The sequence below is a fragment of the Pogoniulus pusillus genome, chromosome 13, assembly GCF_015220805.1.
Source record: "Pogoniulus pusillus isolate bPogPus1 chromosome 13, bPogPus1.pri, whole genome shotgun sequence".
Classification (NCBI taxonomy): Eukaryota; Metazoa; Chordata; class Aves; order Piciformes; family Lybiidae; genus Pogoniulus; species Pogoniulus pusillus.
In genome coordinates this window covers 15,882,718-15,902,720 of record NC_087276.1, presented here as the reverse complement: position 1 = coordinate 15,902,720, position 20,003 = coordinate 15,882,718, and the positions used below count along the sequence as shown (strand labels likewise).

Genomic DNA, 20,003 nt, shown 5'->3' with positions numbered 1-20,003 from the left:
AGAGCCTGGGCTGCAACAGGAGAAGTGTGGCCAGCAGGTTGAGGGAGGTGATTCTCCCCCTCTACTCTGCTCTGCTGAGACCCCACCTGGAGTATTGCATCCAGGAAGGATGTGGACGTGCTGGAGCATGTCCAGAGAAGGGCCATGGGGATGATCAGAAGGCTGGAGCAGCTCTCCTGTGAAGACAGACTGAAAGAATTGGGGTTGTTCATTATGGACAAGAGGAGGCTCCGAAGTGACCTTGTTGTGGCCTTTCAGTATCTGAAGGGAGCCTACAAAAACGCTGGGAAGAGACTTTTTGGGCTCTCAGAGAACGACAGGACTGGTGGGAATGGAGCAAAGCTGGAGATGGGTTGGTTCAGGCTGGATGTGAGGAGGAAGTTGTTCAGCATGAGAGTGGTGAGAGCCTGAAATGGGTTGCTCAGGGAGGTGGTTGAGTCCCCGGTCCCTGGAGGTGTTTAAAGCCAGGCTGGCTGAGGCTGTGGGCAGCCTGCTCTAGGGCAGGGTGTCCCTACCCATGGCAGGGGGGTTGGAAATGGATGATCCTTCCAACCCTGACTGATTCTATGATTCTTCTCCAGCCAGGTTCTCCAGCAGGTTCTTTTCTGCTCTCAAAGCCAGGAGAGGCTGGAGTTCCATGTGGTCAGTGCAGCAGGGATGTGTCTGGAGCCAGGCTCCAAGAACAGCCTCCAAGGTGTTGGGATGGATGGAGGAAACTTTTTTTCCTTTTTTCTTTCTCTCTCTTTTTTTCCCCCCTGTAATGTCCCCTGTACAAAACAGAGGGAGCTGCTGCAGAGGGAGCTGCTGTGCTTTTCTGACCACCTGGTTGGAGTGAGCCGGTGGAAGGACAGGAGGTCCAGCAGTCCATGTGCAGGGTGGGCTGGCAGGGTTTTAACATCCTTCATGTGGAAGGAGGAAGAGGAGTTGGGTCTCTGCAGAAAAGAGGGCAGGTGGAATGCTGGGTTGGAAGGAATACAGGTGAGTCTGCGGCCCAGGAAGAGAAGGAAGCCAGGCCTAGGGATGCAGCTGAACATGGTATGGCCTGAAGCAAGGAGCCCACCAGAAATGAAAGCTGCTGGGAGCCTAGGCTGAGGTGCATTGCTGCTGGTCCCTGGGCATCAGAATGTGATGTCTTTGGCCAGGGCCAGCTGGAGCAGAAGTCCCACCTTGGGTGGCAGTTGGTGGGTGCATGAGTCTGAGCAGGGTTTCCCAACCCTAAAGGAGGCAAACACCAGAGCGGGCCTTGGGGCACGTGTTGGAGATGCCTTCATCTTCCTTCATCAGCTGGTGTGCCGAGGGTGTCCACGGCACCTCTGCCTCCTGTTCCCCCACCCTTGTTAGTCAGGCCCTGCTCCATAAGGAAGCAATTATGCGGTGCCCCCAGCAGCCCCTCCCTGAGGCTGCCCAGGACACTCGCGCTGCATATGGAAACGCGACAGATTTTCCATGCTCCGCTCTGCCCCGTGATGCCGAGCAACCTACGTGACGGCCTCTTCCCAGCGCTGCAGGCTTGGCTGGCACTCAAGCTCCAACAGTCTGCGACATCACCGAGGGCATGAAATATTGGACCAATGGCCAGAGGGGGGGGTGGGGGCTGGGAAAAATGAGATGTCCAAGCGCAGCCCTGTTTCCGGCCCCGTTGTTGTGAGCCATCCTCTGCCCGATGTGAGGGACCTTTCAGAGCCGGCCAAGTGTTGTCATTTCTGAATACCATTTTAAATATTCATCCCGGCCATTTTCAACATCTGTGCCCAGCATGTTGTGAAAAGGCAGCGAGGGAGGTTATGGAAACCAGATCGCTTTATTTCCGTGGGGAGTGGAAACGGGGCTGAAGCAGCGAGGGCTTCTGGGCCGGGGCTGCCTGAGTCCTGCGCTTCCGCTGGGAGTGGCGGGAGGGCAATCCTCTGCACCCTGAGTGATGCTCTCTCTAGAGCACACAATGGAGACAGGTCATGGGCTAGCAATGTGCCAAGGGATCGGAGAGACGGGATGGGGTTAGAGTTGGAACCACTGGAATGGGTTCTGCAGGGAAGCTATAGAGGCTCCAACCCTGGAAGTGTTCAAAGACTGGTTGGATAGGGCCTGGAGCAACCCAGTCCAGTGGGAGGTGTCCCTGCCCATGGCAGGCAGATTGGAGCTGGATGATCTTTAAGGTCCCTTCCAACCCAAGCCATTCTGTGATTCTATGCAAGCAACAAATCAAGCAGTAGTAGAGGTTATTTAGTAGGGTAGTATCAAGGCAACCATGCTTTCAGCTCCTGCAAAGCCAGGGGCTCCAAATACTTGAGCGTGTCCAGAGAAGGGCGACGAGGCTGGTGAGAGGCCTTGAGCACAGCCCTACGAGGAGAGGCTGAGGGAGCTGGGATTGTTTAGCCTGGAGAAGAGGAGGCTCAGGGCAGACCTTATTGCTGTCTACAACTACCTGATGGGTGGTTGTGGCCAGGGGGAGGTTGCTCTCTTCTCTCAGGTGGCCAGCACCAGAACGAGAGGACACAGCCTCAGGCTGCGCCAGGGGAGATTTAGTCTTGAGGTGAGGAGAAAGTTCTTCACTGAGAGAGTCATTGGACACTGGAATGGGCTGCCCGGGGAGGTGGTGGAGTCGCCGTCCCTGGGGCAGTTCAAGGCAAGGTTGGACGTGGCACTTGGTGCCATGGTCTAGCCTTGAGCTCCGTGGTAAAGGGTTGGACTTGATGATCTGTGAGGTCTCTTCCAACCCTGATGATACTGTGATACTGTGATACTGTGATACTTCCTTGAGAGGGCAAGGAGGAGGAGATCTTCACTGGCCTGGCAACACAAGAGAGTGTTGCAGCAACATATTCACCTCCACCTGCTTAAATCTCCTCTCAGGAGCAGGACCACCTCTGACCTGGGTGATCTCACCAGGGCTCTGGTGAGCAGAGGAGGCATGGGAGAACTGGCAGGACACCCGTGGTGGATGTTGGTCCTGCCTTCCTATGGTCAGTATGGCTTACGAGTCAGCAGGATGGGTGAGCTGGGCTGGATCTGAGCATCCAGGCTTTGACAGCTCCGTGCACATGGTTGAGCAGCCCAGGGACTGTTTGCTTCGTGGTGGATTCCTTTTTGTTCTGTTGTTGTTTTCGATAACCTAGGAAATCTGGGCTCCCTCTCTGCCTTTTGTAACATCAGGCTGCCACTAATTCAAGCCAGGCCAGATTCTGACCACAGGTATGCCAGTGTAAATTTGAATGGAGTCGCTTACGTCTTGGTTTGGCCCGATCTGAATGGAGTTACTTCTGGCTGATGCCAAGGGGGCTGAGGTCAGAATCTGGCCCATCCTTTCCTGCATGCAGTGTAATTTGTATGTGTCTCTTGGCACTGCTGGGATATCGTATGGCTTGTGTAATGCTGGCTCCAGCCTGCCAGAGCGCCTTGCAGTATCTATCGCCGGCGGTGCCTGCTGCGGCGAGACGCGGCTGTGCCCACATCAGCTGCACCTACTTTGGGGAGCAGGAATCCTGGAGTGGGGGGAGTGACACAGAGTGCTCGACTCCACCCAGGTGGGCCCCGGCACACTCGGAAGCTTCTGATATTTAAAGATCAGAAGGCAGGAGGAAGCTCATAAAGAGGAGCGAGGCATCTCCTCCCTGCCATTAGCCGCGTCCCCAGTGGGCACTGCTCGCTCCATTAGCGGCCGGGAGGGTGATTAGTGCTGCCCACCCTGCCGCGGCCCTCCGGCCTCTCCCTGCCACGCACGCTCCCTCCCGCCAGAAAGCCCGGCCCGCTCCCAGCCCCTTGGCTGCCTGGGGTTTTTCCTTTCATTTTAAATACTTCTCGGTTGTGTTTTTTTGTCCCAGTGACACATGGAATGATTTATCCGTGGCCGGAGCTCACTCTGGTCCTGATGTATTCTGCTTGTTGGGTGGGGAAACCAAGCATCACCCAGCCGGACATCAGTGTGGTGGGTGAGGGACCAGTGCCCACAGAGAGGACAGAAGGGGTGGGGACCCCAGCAGCTCCCCAGGATGGATCCTGTTCATGGGTCTGGAGCAGATCTGCAGTGCATTGCTCCCACAGCACGCGTGGCAAGGGAGCAGGGACACCTTCACTAGAAAGGGGAGTGTCTGGAAGCAGGTATGCCCTGATTGAGGGGCCTGCTCTGGTCATTTGTGCCTAGATACAGCACATCATTCTGCTGCTTTGAGTTTTCTCCTATATCCCAAATGCCCTTCTACTTAGAGGACACCTAAGCTGCTGGTGAAATTTGCCAGGGATGGCACAACTCTGGGATTAGCAGTCCTTGTGGAACAGCCCTGTCTAAACCCTTCTGGATCTAGGCGCTAAATCTCATGTACTTGGATCCTTTGGTCCTTACCTGGGGTTCTTCTCACCACTGCTCCACAGTTGTGCCATGCCACGAGGAGCCTTTTGGTGCCCCATTTGTGTGGATAGCTGCCTCTGCCCTATGCTGGCACCCAGGGCCTCATCCCTGTCCACAGGATGATGTAGCACCTTGTGAGGACCAGGCATCCCCATCTCAGCCATAAGCTTTCCTCCAGTGATGCGAGTATCCCTTGCACCATGCTGCCCTGGCCTGGAGGAGAAACCTGACCCACAGCACCATGCCAGTGACGTTGGAGAGGACCTGGGGGAGCAGTGCAGATCACTGGCAGGAGGAGAGCACCATTTCCCTACCATCCCTTTGGACATCCACTTCTCCTCCCAGGCAGTGCTGGCTGCTGAGCTTTAGCCAGCAGCTGCTTTCAAACCCCACGTGTTTTGGTGGCCGCAGCAGACGACAGAGCACTGCTAGGGCTGCTCATACCTTCCCCCTCCGCTTTAATTAGAGCAGGCTGCTCCTGTGCAGCAGAGGTCCTGGGATCAAATCTGGCTAATAACCCCCTTCCCTCCCCGCTCCGTGTTGTTCCACTTAATCCTGTAATTACCTCTGCAAAGCTGCCGCTGCCCCTGGGCTGCCGGGTGGTGACCCTGGGGCTGCCGCAGGCAGCAGCATCCGTTTTGGGGGGGAAGTTTGCTCTCTTTGCCCTGGCTCACCTGCTGCACCTGCCTCCTGCCTTCAGTTTTGGGGGGGGCGAGCACCCACCCGATGGCTCATCGCTGGCAGACCTGGAGCGCTGGGCGCGCAGCTGTGCCTGGCATGACAGCGCTGCCTCCCAGCAGGGCGATGGGAAGGGGAACCCACAGAGGGCTGGAGCATGGCCCCCGACCAGCCTCCCGCATGGCGAAGAGAGGCCGCCGGTAGCTCTGGGAAGTGTGTGGCTGGAGGGCGGAGGGGTGTAGAAGCCTTGGATGCGGTAGCTAATTTTCGTGAAGCACTTGTGAAGTGCCGGGGCGGCGTGACCGCCCTCCAAACCACACGGCTGCCGGCGTCCCCGGAGCGCAGCAGGGAGGAAATCGCCCACCTCAAAAATGCAGCCGCCGCTGGGGACGAGCCAGGAGGGCGGCTGCTTCCTCAGGAAGGGTGAGCCCCACACCATCGTGTGTCCCCCCCGGCCCCGTGGGTGCTGGTGGGGGCCACCCGAGCGCCTCGCTGGGGACACCTTTTGAGATGCCGTCCCTGGCACATGCACCCCATCGCTGATGTCCCTCCTGATGCTGGGCTGGCTTGGGTGCCGACGCTGCTCATCCCACTTCCCCCTGCCTGTCAGCAGCGTCTCCCCCCTTGATCCAAACCGGGGCGGAGGGGGGTGGGGAAAACCGCGAAGATGGGAAGCGCAAAAAGACGGGGGGCAGATGGAGGCCGAGGAGAGAAGTACCCACCGGCAGGCCCCACTGGCAGCTTGCCCGCAGTCCCGGGGTCACGCTGAATATGCATAGAAAGGAGCAGATTGCAGCTTGCCCTCCTCTCCGAGGCGGAGGTGAGGCCCGCGGAGACCACCGGCCCCGGCTCTCTGTCAGGGGATAATGGGGCGAGCGGCGAGCGGAGCGTGCGCGCCTGTGTGTGGTCTGCCCACCAGAAGGATTTCCATTCATGCCCGCCCGCCGCAGCGCCGGCGTGCTGCTGGGACAGCCCGGGCTCCCCGTGCCACTCGGGGCTCCCCGTGCCACTCCGGGCTCCCCGTGCCACTCGGGGCTCCCCGTGCCACTCGGGGCTCCCCGTGCCACTCCGGGCTCCCCGTGCCACTCGGGGCTCCCCGTGCCACTCGGGGCTCCCCGTGCCACTCCGGGCTCCACGTGCCACTCGGGGCTCCCCGTGCCACTCCGGGCTCCCCGTGCCACTCGGGGCTCCCCGTGCCACTCGGGGCTCCCTGTGCCACTCAGGGCTCCCCGTGCCACTCCGGGCTCCCCGTGCCACTCAGGGCTCCCCGTGCCACTCCGGGCTCCCCGTGCCACTCGGGGCTCCCCGTGCCACTCGGGGCTCCCCGTGGCACTCTGGGCTCCCCGTGCCACTCGGGGCTCCCTGTGCCACTCGGGGCTCCCCGTGCCACTCGGGGCTCCCCGTGGCACTCCGGGCTCCCCGTGCCACTCGGGGCTCCCCGTGCCACTCCGGGCTCCCCGTGCCACTCAGGGCTCCCTGTGCCACTCGGGGCTCCCCGTGCCACTCGGGGCTCCCTGTGCCACTCAGGGCTCCCCAGGACAGAGCAGGCTCCTTGCGCCAGCATGGGCTCCCCGCAGCAGCGTGGACTCCCCATGCCACTGTGGGCTCCCTGCACCCATATGGGCTCCTTGCACCAGTGTGGACTCTCCGTGCCAGTGTGAGCTCCCCGCAACAGCATGGGCTCCCCGTGCCAGTGTGAGCTCCCCACAGCAGCATGGGCTCCCCGTGCCAGTGTGAGCTCCCCACAGCAGCATGGGCTCCTTGCACCAGCATGGGCTCCCGATGCCAGTGTGGGCTTCTTGTGCCAACAAGGGCTCCCCACATCACCACGGGCTCCTTGCATCAGCATGGGCTCCCTGGGTCAGCATGAAGAGAAGCACCATCACAGGCTCCTTGTGCCAGCGTAGGCTCCCCATGCTGACATGGGCTCCCCAGCAGCTGCTCCCTGACAGAAGCAGAGCCCAGAAGGTGGGCACTGAAACTCCAGAGGTTGTGCTTTGATATGGCTGGCAGGATGTACAGAGTTTCCCATCAGAGTAGGGAGGGCAGGCAGGAGGTGCTTGTGGCCCCCATGTGCCCTGAAAGCACTAGAGACATTCGAAACACACCTGAATGTGTTCCTGTGTGACTTTCTCTAGGTGCCCCTGCCTTGGCAGGGGGGATGTACTCAATGACCTGCAGAGGTCATTTCCAACCCCCACTGTTCTGTGATTATGCAAAACCCCAGTCCTGGTGCTAGACCTGCAGCTCCAGCCCTGCTCAGAACACTTCAGAGCACCTCTGGGCTCTTTCCTGGCCATCACTGGGTGCTGGTGCTGTCTCTCCTGGACAGAGGTTTCCCCATACCTATGTGTCTTGCCAAACAGGGAATTAAAAGGCCTTTGCCGGTGGCATGATTGAGCCTGGCCCTACTCCTGTGCCCTTACTGCCATGGAGCAGAGAGGAGGTCGAGAGGACTTCTTCCTGACAGGGTTGAGATACCTGGAGTGCCCCTGGAGTGGATGGACACAGCTGCTGAGGCATCCCTGAGGTTACTCCTCTCCCTTCCCATCATGGAGTCCTCCCACAGGGCCGTCCCCATGCTATGTGCTGCCCTAGGGCTGGTGGGATGGGAGGTGATGGTGCTGCACCCAGCTGGGTCCGGGTCCATGGGGTGTGTGATGGGATGGGGCTGGTGAGGGAGCTGGCAGCGTCACAGAACCAAAGGGGCCGCACTTGTCCCATCAGGATTGCACTGAGAGTTTACCAGGCCCTGTCCTCTTTCAACAGCTCCTGAGCAGGAAGATGCTGGGGAACTTGCAGAAAATGAGGCAGCTGCCTGCAGTGGGGTTGGGGGGCCCCACAGAACCCCCTGGGCTGGCTGCAGTGAGGGATGCTCTTAGCCACTGTGCTGGTTGCTCTGTCCAAGCTGCTCCTCTTTCTGCTCCTGCAGCTCTTGCCTGCATGTCACAAGGCTTGAGCAGGGCGTTCTTGGTGCTCTGGGTGCTTCAAGGACAGCATCCCCCGTGTTCCTGCCAGCCAGCTGCCATGCCACCGAGCCGTGGGCTGCTGTATGCCCTAAAAGCTTTGTAGCACTACCACTTAAAGGGGGGCACACTGATGGGGCAAGGCAGAAACCATCAAGGAAGCTGCAGGTTTCTCAGCAGTGAGCATCTCCTTTTCCATCAGCAGTGAGTGAAGTGGTAGGGCCAGGATTTGAACTGGGAGACGTGTCCAGGGATGGACCGAGACCCTTGTCCCCTCTGCCCCCTCAGCAGGCACAGACTCCGGTGCTGGCTGCTGGGCTGAGCATGGCTGAGAAGGGAGGAGCTTCCCCCCATTAGCGGTTTGGCAGCCCCGGGTGAGGCAGCTTTTCTTCCACAGCCGCAGCTCCTTTTCATTGTAAAAGGGGAAAAACAACAAAGAAATTCCTGGACCCAGCCTCCTTCTGCTGGAGTGGGTGGCTGGAGAGGCTAGCGCAGTGCTGAGGAGCAGAACTCCCTGCCTCTGCTGGGTCGTGCTGCTGGCCCAGGCCGTTTTCCCTGAGAGGGAAGCACAAACCCAAGTTGTCCTGAAGGATTTACTGGTGGGATCACTTCTGCCTGCCCTGGCTCGGCATGGGCAGGTAGAGGTCAGAGAATCTGACTTGGTGGCTGGGTGGGCAGTGCTCAGCTCAAGCCCTCCAGTAAAGCCCATAGAAGAACACGGCTGATGCCATCTGCCCAGCTGGGCAGCTCATGGTTCTGCCATCCGCTGCAGCAGGGCTGTCCTCCACCAAAGGCCTTGGCCATTGAATGATTCTGAGGATGGGGCACAGCCCATCGGCCTCTTGTGGGATGCTCCTGCTGTGGCCAGAGCCTGCAGGAGGGGACATGACTTCCAGTCTCTCTTCCACCCTTCCAAGCCACAGATGTGGGAGCTGGGCCATGTTCCCTGGGAGCCACCCAGCATCCTCTGGCCCTGTGCTGGGAGAAGAGCCGAGCCAAGCCCTGAATTTAGTCCTTGTCTTTCACTCCATTAACAGAGAGGCCAGACCCAGACCTGGGTTTCTCAGAGGTGAGGCCAGAACAGTTTCCTCTGACCAGTGGGAACAGTTGGGTAATGTGAAAGGATACCTGAGAGGAGGCTGTGGTGAGGCTGGTGTTGTCCTCTGCTTCCAAGTAACTAACAACAGGACAAGAGAAAATGGCTTCAAGCTGCACCAGGGGAGGCTTAGGTTGCAGGTTAGGAAGAATTTCATTGCTGAAAGAGTGGTCAGGGATTGGCACAGGCTGCCCAGGGAGGTGGTGGAGTCCCCATCCCTGGAGGTGTTCAAGAAATGAGTAGATATGACATGAATTAAGATGTAGTCATGGAGGTGTTGGGTTGAAGGTTGGACCCAGCCCCTGGCTCAGGGGAGCCACCATGCCTGTGGCCAGGATGCTACTGGAACATGGCAGGCAAGATGGTGTTGGACTCAGGAGCCCCAAGACTTCACCTTGGTGAGCTCCTGCCTGTTGCAAAATGTTCCCATAAGGTCTTGGGGTTTGCAGCTACTGTCAACAGCTGAAAGGTCACCCTGTCTCTTCCACCTCACCTGTACTTTTCAGCTGCACAGTGGCAGGGGTCTCTGAGCTGTGAGCGACAGCTGGGCCTGCTGCCAGACACAGGCATTCCTGTCACCCCTGCGACAGTTTGTGAGAGGCTGGGGAAGGGCCAAACCCTGATTTCAGCCTCCTCCTTCCAAAGCTCAGCTCCTTTACCATTTACTGTGGCACTGCACTGCTGCTCCTGAGTGGCAAGGGACTGATGTGGGTAAGGCAGAGCAAAGTCATCAGCTCCCTGCCCTGCTTCCAGGGTGCCAAAGTAGATGTGGGATGGGAAGGTGAACACAGGTCTTGGGCCAGACATGGGGGCGTTCCCCATCCCTTACGAGCCTCCCCACATGGGCTGCTGTGCCACAGCCACACCACTCTGAGTGGGGCTGCTGCTGCCATTCACTCTCTTTGCTCTCACCGCAGGGAGGAGCCACTTCCCTCACCCCGGGAGGATGGAGGTCCTGCAACTCCTGCGCTTGCTCCTCACCACCACCATGCTGGGGCTCTCCCAAACGGTGAACCCCTTTGTGGCCCAGCAGACCCCCCCAGACCCTTGCTATGATGAGAATGGAGCTCCTCGACGCTGCATCCCTGAGTTTGTCAATGCTGCCTTCGGGAAGGAAGTCCAAGCCTCTAGCACGTGCGGGAAGCCCCCAACACGGCACTGCAATGCCTCAGACCCCCGCCGAGCCCACCCACCCGCCTACCTGACTGACCTCAACACCGCCTCCAACATGACGTGTTGGCGTTCAGAGACCCTCCACCACTCCCCCCAGAATGTCACACTCACCCTCTCCCTTGGCAAGAAGTTTGAGGTGGTCTACGTCAGCCTCCAGTTCTGCTCACCCCGTCCAGAGTCCACTGCCATCCTCAAGTCCATGGACTACGGCAAGACCTGGGTGCCCTACCAGTACTACTCCTCCCAGTGCCGTAAGATCTATGGCAAGCCCAGCAAAGCCACCGTCACCAAGCAGAACGAGCAGGAGGCCCTCTGCACCGACGGCCTTACCGACCTCTACCCTCTCACCGGCGGGCTCATCGCTTTCAGCACCCTTGACGGGCGACCCTCTGCCCAGGACTTCGACAGCAGCCCTGTGCTGCAGGACTGGGTGACGGCCACCGACATTCGCGTGGTCTTCAGCCGGCCGCACCTCCTCCGTGACCTGGGCGGCCGGGATGGCGGTGAGGAGGAGGGGGGCACCGGCTCGACGCCCTATTACTACGCGGTGGGGGAGCTGCAGGTGGGCGGGCGCTGCAAGTGCAATGGGCACGCTGCGCGCTGCGTCAAGGACAAGGAGCAGAAGCTGGTCTGCGACTGCAAGCACAACACGGAGGGTCCCGAGTGCGACCGCTGCAAGCCCTTCCACTACGACCGGCCCTGGCAGCGGGCCAGCGCCCGCGAGGCCAACGAGTGCCTGGGTAAGGGAATTGTAAATGTTGGGGTTTTTTTTAGGGAGGGAGGGGATGGTTTCTGGGACCCAAACCCTAAAACAGGTCATTGAGGGCAGATGTGATGGGTGCTAAACCACAGAATCAAACATTCCATTTGGAAAAGCCCCCCAGGATCACCACGTCCAACTGTTGCCCCTACTCTACAAAGTTCACCCTCAAGCACCACATCCAAATGACTTTTAAACACACCCAGGGTTGGTGACTCCACCACCTCCCTGGGCAGCTCATTCCAATGCCTGACCACTCTTGCTGGTAAAAAATGTTTCCTAATGTCCAGTCTAAACCCACCCAGTTGCAGCTCGAGGCCATTCCCTCTTGTTCTATCACTGTTTACTTGTGAGAAGAGACCAGCAGCAGCCCCTCCACAACCTCCTTTCAGGTAGCTGTAGACAGCAACGAGGTCTCTCCTCAGCTTCCTCTTCTGAGTGAAGCATGCTCATCTAGAGATGCCAAGGAGCATCCCTCTTGCTGGAAGTTTGGGGAAGGCTCAGGCAGCTGCCCTGTCTCTGCTGTGGGTGCCCTTTCAAAGGTGCAGTGCTTCAACCATGAGCCAAAGCACCAAAACCCTCTGAAAATCACTGGTGTCTTCCAATCTTGGTGTGGGGTATGGGATGCCTGTGCTTCAGTCATTCCCCTTAGGCATCAAACCTCTTGGGCACAGGACTGGGAATTGTGGAGATCTCCTCTGAGATGTGCTTTGGGGCAGGGGACAGACAACAAATCCTGGCAGAGATGAAGGTAGCCCTTAGGATACCCCAATTTGCCATGGGTCTGGCACGGTGCTTGGTGTGGTGGCTTTAGCTTGTTTGTCCTTGCAATGCTTTCCCTCCTTTAAAGATGTTGTCACTGAAACAAAACATTTCCAAACCATCCAACTGGTTGTCCTGCTTGCATGTCTCTGGGGAATTCTGGTAGAGGTTTTTGCCTATCTGTCTTGATTTGGAGTGGGATTGGGCAATGCCAGAGCCCTGTGAAGCTTTAGGAGAAGGAGGGGTAGACTCTTCTCCTGGGCCAAATCCCAGGGGGTGGCAGAAGGATGGAGACAAGGGAAAGCTGAACCATCAATCAGCCCCTGAAAGGTTTAGAGGGTGTGCCAGAGGTCAGAGGGACTTGTTGGTGTTAGTGATCAATGCCTTGTTGAGATCTCAGCTGTTGGCTTGAATATGTTGCTGTCACCGTGGGTTTCTTCTGAGAGTGGCTGAAAAGGCAGCAGACACAAAGCAAGCACTGCAGCTGATGTCTTCCACCACCTCACTTCCTGTGGGCATCTGTCAGCTTTTTTGGCTCAGAAAGATGACTTTTGGAGCAAAGATCAGAAAGCCACCTCTCAGCTCTGCGTCTTGCCCATGGCCACTGCCTCCAGCTGCCTCCAGGCCAGGCAAGGGAGGACTCCAACGGGTGGGTGAACCCATAGAGCCCCCGTGGGACCAGAGGAGGACCATGATCCAAGGGTTGGCTCCCCTGTGACACCCCACACCACATCTGCCTGTCCACTGAACCCTCAGGCACAGCAGCAATGGCAGCAGGGGTGGCTCTGCCAGCACAAAAGGACCAGAGTACACTCATTTTGAGCCAGCATCTGCAGATCTGCCCACCTTGTCCATCACCTCGGTGAAGGTGCCACTCTGCAGGGCATCCCTGCCGCCAGCTCCATAACTCTTTGGGCAGACGGGGCTGCAAAGATAACGGAGGAAGAACAGAGGAGTCGGGGAAGCAGAGGAGTCAGGGGCACGGTGCTGTCCTTTCAAGTCCCCCCCGCCCCCCACAAGCCCTGCTCACAAAGCCCTTCCCGAGCTGCGTGTGAAAGTTCTGCCTGGTGCTTTGCTCCACTTCTTTCTCACTTTCCCCTCTCGGGCTTTGTGCCCTCTCTGAAGGGACCTGAAAGAGCTTCTCCATCAGCCGCCTCCAAAGGGCTTAGCGCCTGAAAGCTGGATTAGCTACCCCGGCCTTCCCCAGGCTGCATTTCAACAAAGCCACGTCCCCAGCCAGCACCAACAGCCGCACCAATTAGAACCAATTAAAAGGAGAGGCCGCCCGGGAAGTTCCCTTTGCTCAGCCCCGGGGGCTGTGGACTTGTGGAATCTGTCCCGTGGCCGGGGGACTGTGATGCTGACTGCGGTGGAGTCACCTGTGTCTGGGGAGGAGGAAGGAGGCTGAATTCAGGAGCTGGGCAGCTCAGTGCTGGCAGCTGTTAAACCTGGTGAGGTTTAAGGAATCCTAGTGCTGGGTCCTGCATTTGGGTCACAACAGGCCCATGAATGCTTCAGACTTGGGACAGAGTGGCTGGGAATTGCCATCAGAAAAGGACCTGGGTATGCTGGTTGGCAGCAGTTGAACATGAGCCAGGATGTGCCCAGATGGCTAAGAAGGCAACCAGAATTCTGGCCTAGATCAGAAAAGGCACTGTCAACATGGCCAGTGATTGTACCTTGAATACTGGGTTGAGTTTTGGGGCCCTCACTCCAAAAAGGACATTGATGGGCTGGAGCAGGGCCAGAGAAGGGCAGAGAAGCTGGGGAAGGGTCTGGAGAGCAGGGCTGGGGAGGAACAGCTGAGGGAGCTGGAGAAGAGGAGGTTGAGGGGAGACCTCATTGCTCTCCACAGCTCCCTGAGAGGAGGCTGCAGCCAGGTGGGGGCTTGGGCTCTGCTCCCTTTGCTGCAAGGGTGATTGGGGATTGGAACAGGCTGCCCAGGGAGGTGATGGAGTCACTGTCCCTGGAAGTGTTGAAGAAAGGTGTGGCCATGGCACCTGGGGCCATGGCTTAGTGGCCATGGTGGTGTTGGGTTGCTGGTTAGACTGGATGCTCTTGGAGGGCTTTTCCAACCCACACAATTCTATGATTTATAAAGTGGATCTGTGTGGAGCCATGGGGCTGGCACAGTTTCAGGTTGTGCTGGGATGTCACATCTTGGCTTTGTGCTGCCCAGTGCCCTGCATGGGGGTTTGGCCTCCTCCAGCGCATGGGAGCCTCTGCCTGCTCTGGGGGCAAACTGGTGGCCTGTGCCCAGCATATGATGGTGCTGAGACATCCATCCGTGCATTGTGAGGAAAGGACAAATTCCCCTTCTACCACAAGAATTCCTGCCTCTGGCTGGTGCAGGGAAATGCTGAGATGAAGCAGCCCAGTGATGTCTGAGGTTGGCATGACCCCACCACAGCTGCCACGGAGTGCCACGACATTGGTGGGGACATCGCTGAGCTGCAGCGTTGCAGGGACTGGTGTGACTTTGGCAAGCAGAGATTCTTGGGATTGTCACAGCCAGGATGGCAACAGTGGATCTGCGGTGCTGCTGGCTTGGCACAAGGGCACAGTGCCAGCTCCATACTGCAGGGTGTGTGGCCCCATGCCAGGTGGTTAGAAAATGGTGCCATCAGTCCATGGGCACAGGAGGCTCTCCTGGTATCCCGACAAAGGCTGTGTGTCCCATGGGGAACTTGTCCTGCCGACACTGTGTGCCCTCTGATGTGCCCTGCTCAAAAGGAGGCAAAGAGAAGGACAAGGGAGAGAGAGACCTGTCCCCATCCGTGTGTCCCCGTGGCAGACTCAGCGCAGCGCCGGCAGAGTGGCCTGCGGGAGGGGATGGCCAAACTCCTGACCCCGCAGGTGGCCTTATTATCGCCGGGCGTCACCTCCTCCTTCCCACCGCCACCTCTGGTCCCCGCCTGCCCAGGTCAGCCCTCGGCAGACCATCCTCAGAGCCGGCGGGCAGGGGAAGCGGATTAGCAGAGGGCAGCCACTGGAAGTAATGGCCGCGGCGGCCGGGAGCGCGGAGCTCTTGTTCCCATTGTGGCCGCCGCGGCGGGAGCGCTGCCCGCAGCCCCGGCACAATGCGGCACCGGCACAATGCGCGGAGCTGCTTTGATCCGGGGGGCTCGGCGGGGAAGGGGCTGCGCGCTCCTCGCTGGCTGCCTCTCGCTCGGCTCGGTGCTGGGACCCAGCTGGGATGCCAAGCCCTGGAAATAGCGACCCCCGGAGCGCGATGGGGTGTAGGGAATCCCATCTGCTTCCCTGTATACTCGGCTGTGGGCCGCATCTCCAATCCTGGCGTCAGTTTTGGGCCACTCACTCCGAGAAGAACTTTGGGGGGATGGAGCAGGGCCAGAGAAGGGCAACCAGCCTGGGGAAGGGTCTGGAGAACAGGGCTGGGGAGGAGCAGCTGAGGCACTAAGGCAACGGCTACAAAGTGGAGCAGAGAAGGTTCACCTCAACACGAGGAGAAACTTCTTTACAGTGAGGGTGATGGATCTCTGGAGCAGGCTGCCCAGAGAGGTTGTGGAGTCATCTTCTCGGGAGACTCTCCAAACCCCCATGGATGCATTCCTGTGCAAACTACCCTGGGGGATCCTGCCTTGGCAGGGAGATTGGACTTGATGATCTCTGGAGGACCCTTCTGTGATCTTTTGATTCTGTGTTCAGCCTGGAGAAGAGGAGCCTGAGGGAGACCTCATTGCTCTCTACAGCTCCCTGAGAGGAGGCTGGAGCCAGATGGGGGTTGGGCTCTGCTTCCTAGTCTCAGGGGATAGAAGGAGAGGAACTGGCCTGAAATTGTTCCAGGGAAGGGTTAGTTTGGAGAGGAGGAAAATTTTCTTTGCTGCAGGAGTGGTCAGGAACAGACTGCCCAGGAAGGTGATGGAGTCCTCATCTCTGGAGGTGTCCAAGTAACCTGTGACCATGGCACTTGGGGACATGGTTTGATAGTCTTAGTGGTGTCAAATTGATGGTTGGACTCAATGATTCTAGAGGGCTTTTCCAACCCAAACAGTTCTATCATTCTGTGACGCCCATTCATGTTTCCTTTCTTTTTCTATCTCATTGCTTCCCATGGCAAAATTATCTCAGCAATCTCCCAGTGAGCTGCCCCAGTCTGTTCTATCCTGAGGGTGCAGGATCCATGCTGCTGGTAGCCTCTTGGCAGTAGCATCTGCAGCCCCTTCCCTTGTTGCAGCCCCACAGCAGGGTACCCCAAGAATGTGCTGGCAGATAGCAGGTTCTCAGCAGCACTGGCCACCGGGAGAGCAGGGGGTGGGAGTGGGGTAGGTGATGCCTTTTCCAGGTGGACAAGCAGGCAGCATGCCCCTGCCACCCCTGCTTGGGCACCTGGTCCCCATGGGGTGCAGCATCCCAGCACACCTGGGATGCATGGGGAGGCAGCCACAGTGGTAGAGGAGATGAACATTGTCTGAGCATCCTCAGTCCTACTGCCCCTAGAATAGGGTTGGAGTAGCTCAGCTTTGTCTCTCACAGCCTTGTTCTCAGCTCACAGCCCCTCTCTGCTTCTGATTCTTCTCATGTTGCATAGCGGCAGAGGTACAAGCCCCTGCCCCTGTCGAGGGGCACCTTACCATGATGTAGGACAGGAGGGGAGCTAACATGAGGGCCATTAAGGTGCTGAGGGCACTGAAACATCTCTTACATGAGGAGAGGCTGAGAGCTGGGGCTGGGCAGCCTGGAGAAGAGGAGACTGAGGGAGATCTTATGAATGCTTACAAATATCTAAGGGGTGGTGTCAGGAGGATGGGGCCAGACTCTTCTCAGTGCTCCCCAGTGACAGGACAAGAAGCATTGAGTGCAGACTTGACCACAGGAAGTTCCATCTAAACATGAGGAGGAACTTCTGTACTGTGAGCGTGGCAGAGCCCTGAAGCAGGCTGCCCTGAGAGTGGTGAGGTCTGTATCTCTAGAGACTTTCAAGGCCCACTCAGACATGTTCCTGTGTGACCTGCCCCAAGTAACCCTGATCTGGCAGGGAGGTTGGATTGGATGAACTCGAGAGGTCCCTTCCAACCCCTGCCATGCTGTGATTCTTTGAAGGGGCTTTTCTGGCCTCATTTCCCTTTCCCGGGGTGGAGGTGCAGCCCCGTCCTGCCCTACCATCCTGCCTGAGCTCTCCTCCAGCCAAAGGAGGGGCGCAGCTCCAATATGCTGTGGGTTGGCAGCAGCAGCTGCTCTAGGGTTTCACTGAGCCAGCTGCCCTCTCTCTTCTCTCTTCTCTCTTCTCCTCTCTCCTCTCTCCTCTCTCCTCTCTCCTCTCTCCCCTCTCCCCTCTCCCCTCTCCCCTCTCCCCTCTCCCCTCTCCCCTCTCCCCTCTCCCCTCTCCCCTCTCCCCTCTCCCCTCTCCCCTCTCCCCTCTCCCCTCTCCCCTCTCCCCTCTCCCCTCTCCCCTCTCCCCTCTCCCCTCTCCCCTCTCCCCTCTCCCCTCTCCCCTCTCCCCTCTCCCCTCTCCCCTCTCCCCTCTCCTCTCTCTTCTCTTCTCTTCTCTTCTCTTCTCTTCTCTTCTCTTCTCTTCTCTTCTCTTCTCTTCTCTTCTCTTCTCTTCTCTTCTCTTCTCTTCTCTTCTCTTCTCTTCTCTTCTCTCACCTTCCCTTCCCTTCCCTTCCCTTCCCTAATTCTTCCCAGGGAACTTGTCAGGGTGGGGAGCCCCACTCCTGCCCTGCCAACTCCATCTCCTGCCACATGTGTGCCTCAGTGCCAGCTCCCTTCCCCAAGCCCCTTCATGCCATCTTCCTAGGCTCCTCCAGCTATGGCGTCCCAGTTGCAGGGGTGGCCCCGGTCTGGGGAGGGGTTCAAACTCCATCAAGAAAAGGGCCCGGAAGGTTGCTGTGCTGCAAGGTGTGGGTGTTTAATTAGTCTGTTATTGCAAATTATTAGATCTTGTGATTGTTTAATTGATCATATGATTGTTTAATGGGGCGGACTGGAGCGGAGCGGAAGTGAGCCGCCACATAATTAGCTCCAAACTGTGCAATTAAATTCTTATTAATACCCCAAACAGCAGGGAGCATTCAAGCCTTTAATTAGTGATTAACAGGAGGCAGGCAGAGCTTGCAAGCAAGGAACACTGCAAGCATTGAGCCAGGCCGGGGCTGGGGGGCGAACCTGTCAGCCCCCATTAGCGCTGGGTGGCTGCGCCGGGAGGGCACGGGGACGGTCACGCGTGCTGCTGTGACCCCAGCCACGAGCAGGGTACAGCCACCCATCCCAGCGTGGTCAAGCCCAGCCAGCTCCAGGTGTTGCCCAAGCAGGATTGGTTCAAAGTCCCAGCTTGGCACCTGTTAAGGCGGCAGCAGTTTGCTGACCAACAACTCAGAGTGGGCAGCGTCGCTGCCTGCAGGCAGAGGGCACAATGCTGGGCAGCAAGAGGAGGTTGCTTTCCAAAAGGTGGCTTCAGGGAGGATTTGTGGCAGGTTCCCAGGGAAAGGAGGCCCTGTGATAGGGACGTGCCAGCCAGGAGAGCCCCAGCCCTCAGCAGGGCTGGTGAAAAGGCCTTGGCCAGTTACTCTTTCACCAATTAAACTGGAGGCAGAGAGGGACACGCCAAGAGCAGCAAATAATTTACCTGACCTTTCTCCTCTGCTGCCCACTCACATCCCCTCTGGACTGCCAGCCCCTCGGATTGCCCACAGGATGCCAGAGACTCCTGAGGGCAGCCCCAAGCATTCTCAGTGGGACAGCAAAGCTGCCTCTTGGGATCAGCCCCCCATGCCTTTCACTGATCGCAGGGAACAACAAGGCCATTCAACCCCCCTCCTTTGCTCAGTTGCACAGAATTGCCTCTGTTCAGTGGCATGAGGCACCCTGGCTTGTCCCTGTCTCATTATCTGGTGACTGAAGGAGCAGCCTGGGTGTCAGGGTTCTTCACCCTGGCTTCACTCTTGGCTCTAGCAAAGCCTGGCTGAGTGTGGGCATGCCTGCCACAGCAGCATCCCTTTCGCAGCAGTATCCTAGGCTGCCAGGGACCGTGGGCAGTATTTCACAGAATCCCAGCAGGGTGAGGTTGGAAGGGACCTCTGGAGATCATCCACTCCAACCCTCTGCTAAAGCAGGGCACCCACAGCAGCTTGCCCAGCAGCACAGTGCCCAGCTGCCCTTGGAAGCTCTCCACACAAGGACACTCCACAGCCTCTCTGGGCAGCCTGATCCAGGCCTCCAGCACCCTCACAACAAAAAACTTTCTCCTCCTGCTCAGATGCAACCTCCTGGATGCCACTTTGTGCCCCTTGCCCCTTGAGCTGGCCCTGGGCACCACTGACAAGGGTCTGGCCTCAGCCTCTTGCCCCCCACAGCTCCTTTATCTCTTGCTGAGCATTGCTCAGATGCCCTCTGGGGCTGCTCTTCTGCAGGCTCTCAGCCCCAGGGCTCTCAGCCTTTGCTCCTCACAGAGGTGCTCCAATATGCATTTGCTGCTCTCCCTCCAAGGTGCCACATCCCAGTGCTGATTGCTGTGCCATAACTTTCCTCCACAATCCCTATTTTTCTCCAACACCAGGGAAAAAAATTGACCAAAACCAATCACTCAAAGGACACAAGCCCCCAGAATCAGCTCCCACCACCCAGGGGGGTTGTACTGATGCCTGCCATGTGATTTTTATACTAATCTCTTACATGAGGGAGCTCTGGGGGGAGCAGAGGTTTGAGCATGTGGTGCTAGCACCAATCTTTCACTCATCTGCTTCACAGAGTCACAGATTTCATTGGGTGGAAAGAGACCCTTGAAGCTCATCTTGTCCAACCCTGCTGCAGTCAGCATGCACATCTCCAACTGGAGCAGGCTGCCCAGGGTCACAGCAAGTCTGATCTTGAATGCCTCCAGGGATGGGGCCTCAGCCACATCTCTGGGCAGCCTGTTCCAGTGCCTCCCCACCCTCACTGTGCGCAACTTCCTCCTGATGTCCAACCTCAATCTCCCCTGCTCCAGCTTCAAACCATTGCCTCTCATCCTGTCACTCCAAGTCCTTCTCAACAGTCTCTCCCCAGCTCTCCTGTAGCCCCTTCAGGTACTGGAAGGCTGCTCTAAGTTCTCCCCAGAGCCTTCTCCAGGCTGAACAGCCCCAACTCTTTCAGCCTACTTGAAGGCTCCAGAAGGGCTCTTTTGGGGGGGGGGGAGGAGGGGGCTGGGGTTTGCCCTAGCTTTCTTCCCTCCACGTCCCCAAGGCTGCCGTGGTGGGGTGGGTGAGGGCACGTTTGATCTGTGCG

General features: G+C 58.1%; 1 protein-coding gene across 1 annotated transcript in view; it reads left to right on the top strand.

The window, feature by feature from the left end:
• NTN3 (netrin 3) overlaps positions 1-20,003 on the top strand; it is a 36,152-nt gene that overhangs the window by 1,884 nt on the left and 14,265 nt on the right. The window contains exon 2 of the mRNA XM_064152681.1: positions 10,000-10,995. Coding sequence (XP_064008751.1) covers positions 10,029-10,995 — 967 coding nt within the window. The 5' untranslated portion in view covers positions 10,000-10,028. The remainder of the gene's footprint in view (positions 1-9,999; positions 10,996-20,003) is intronic.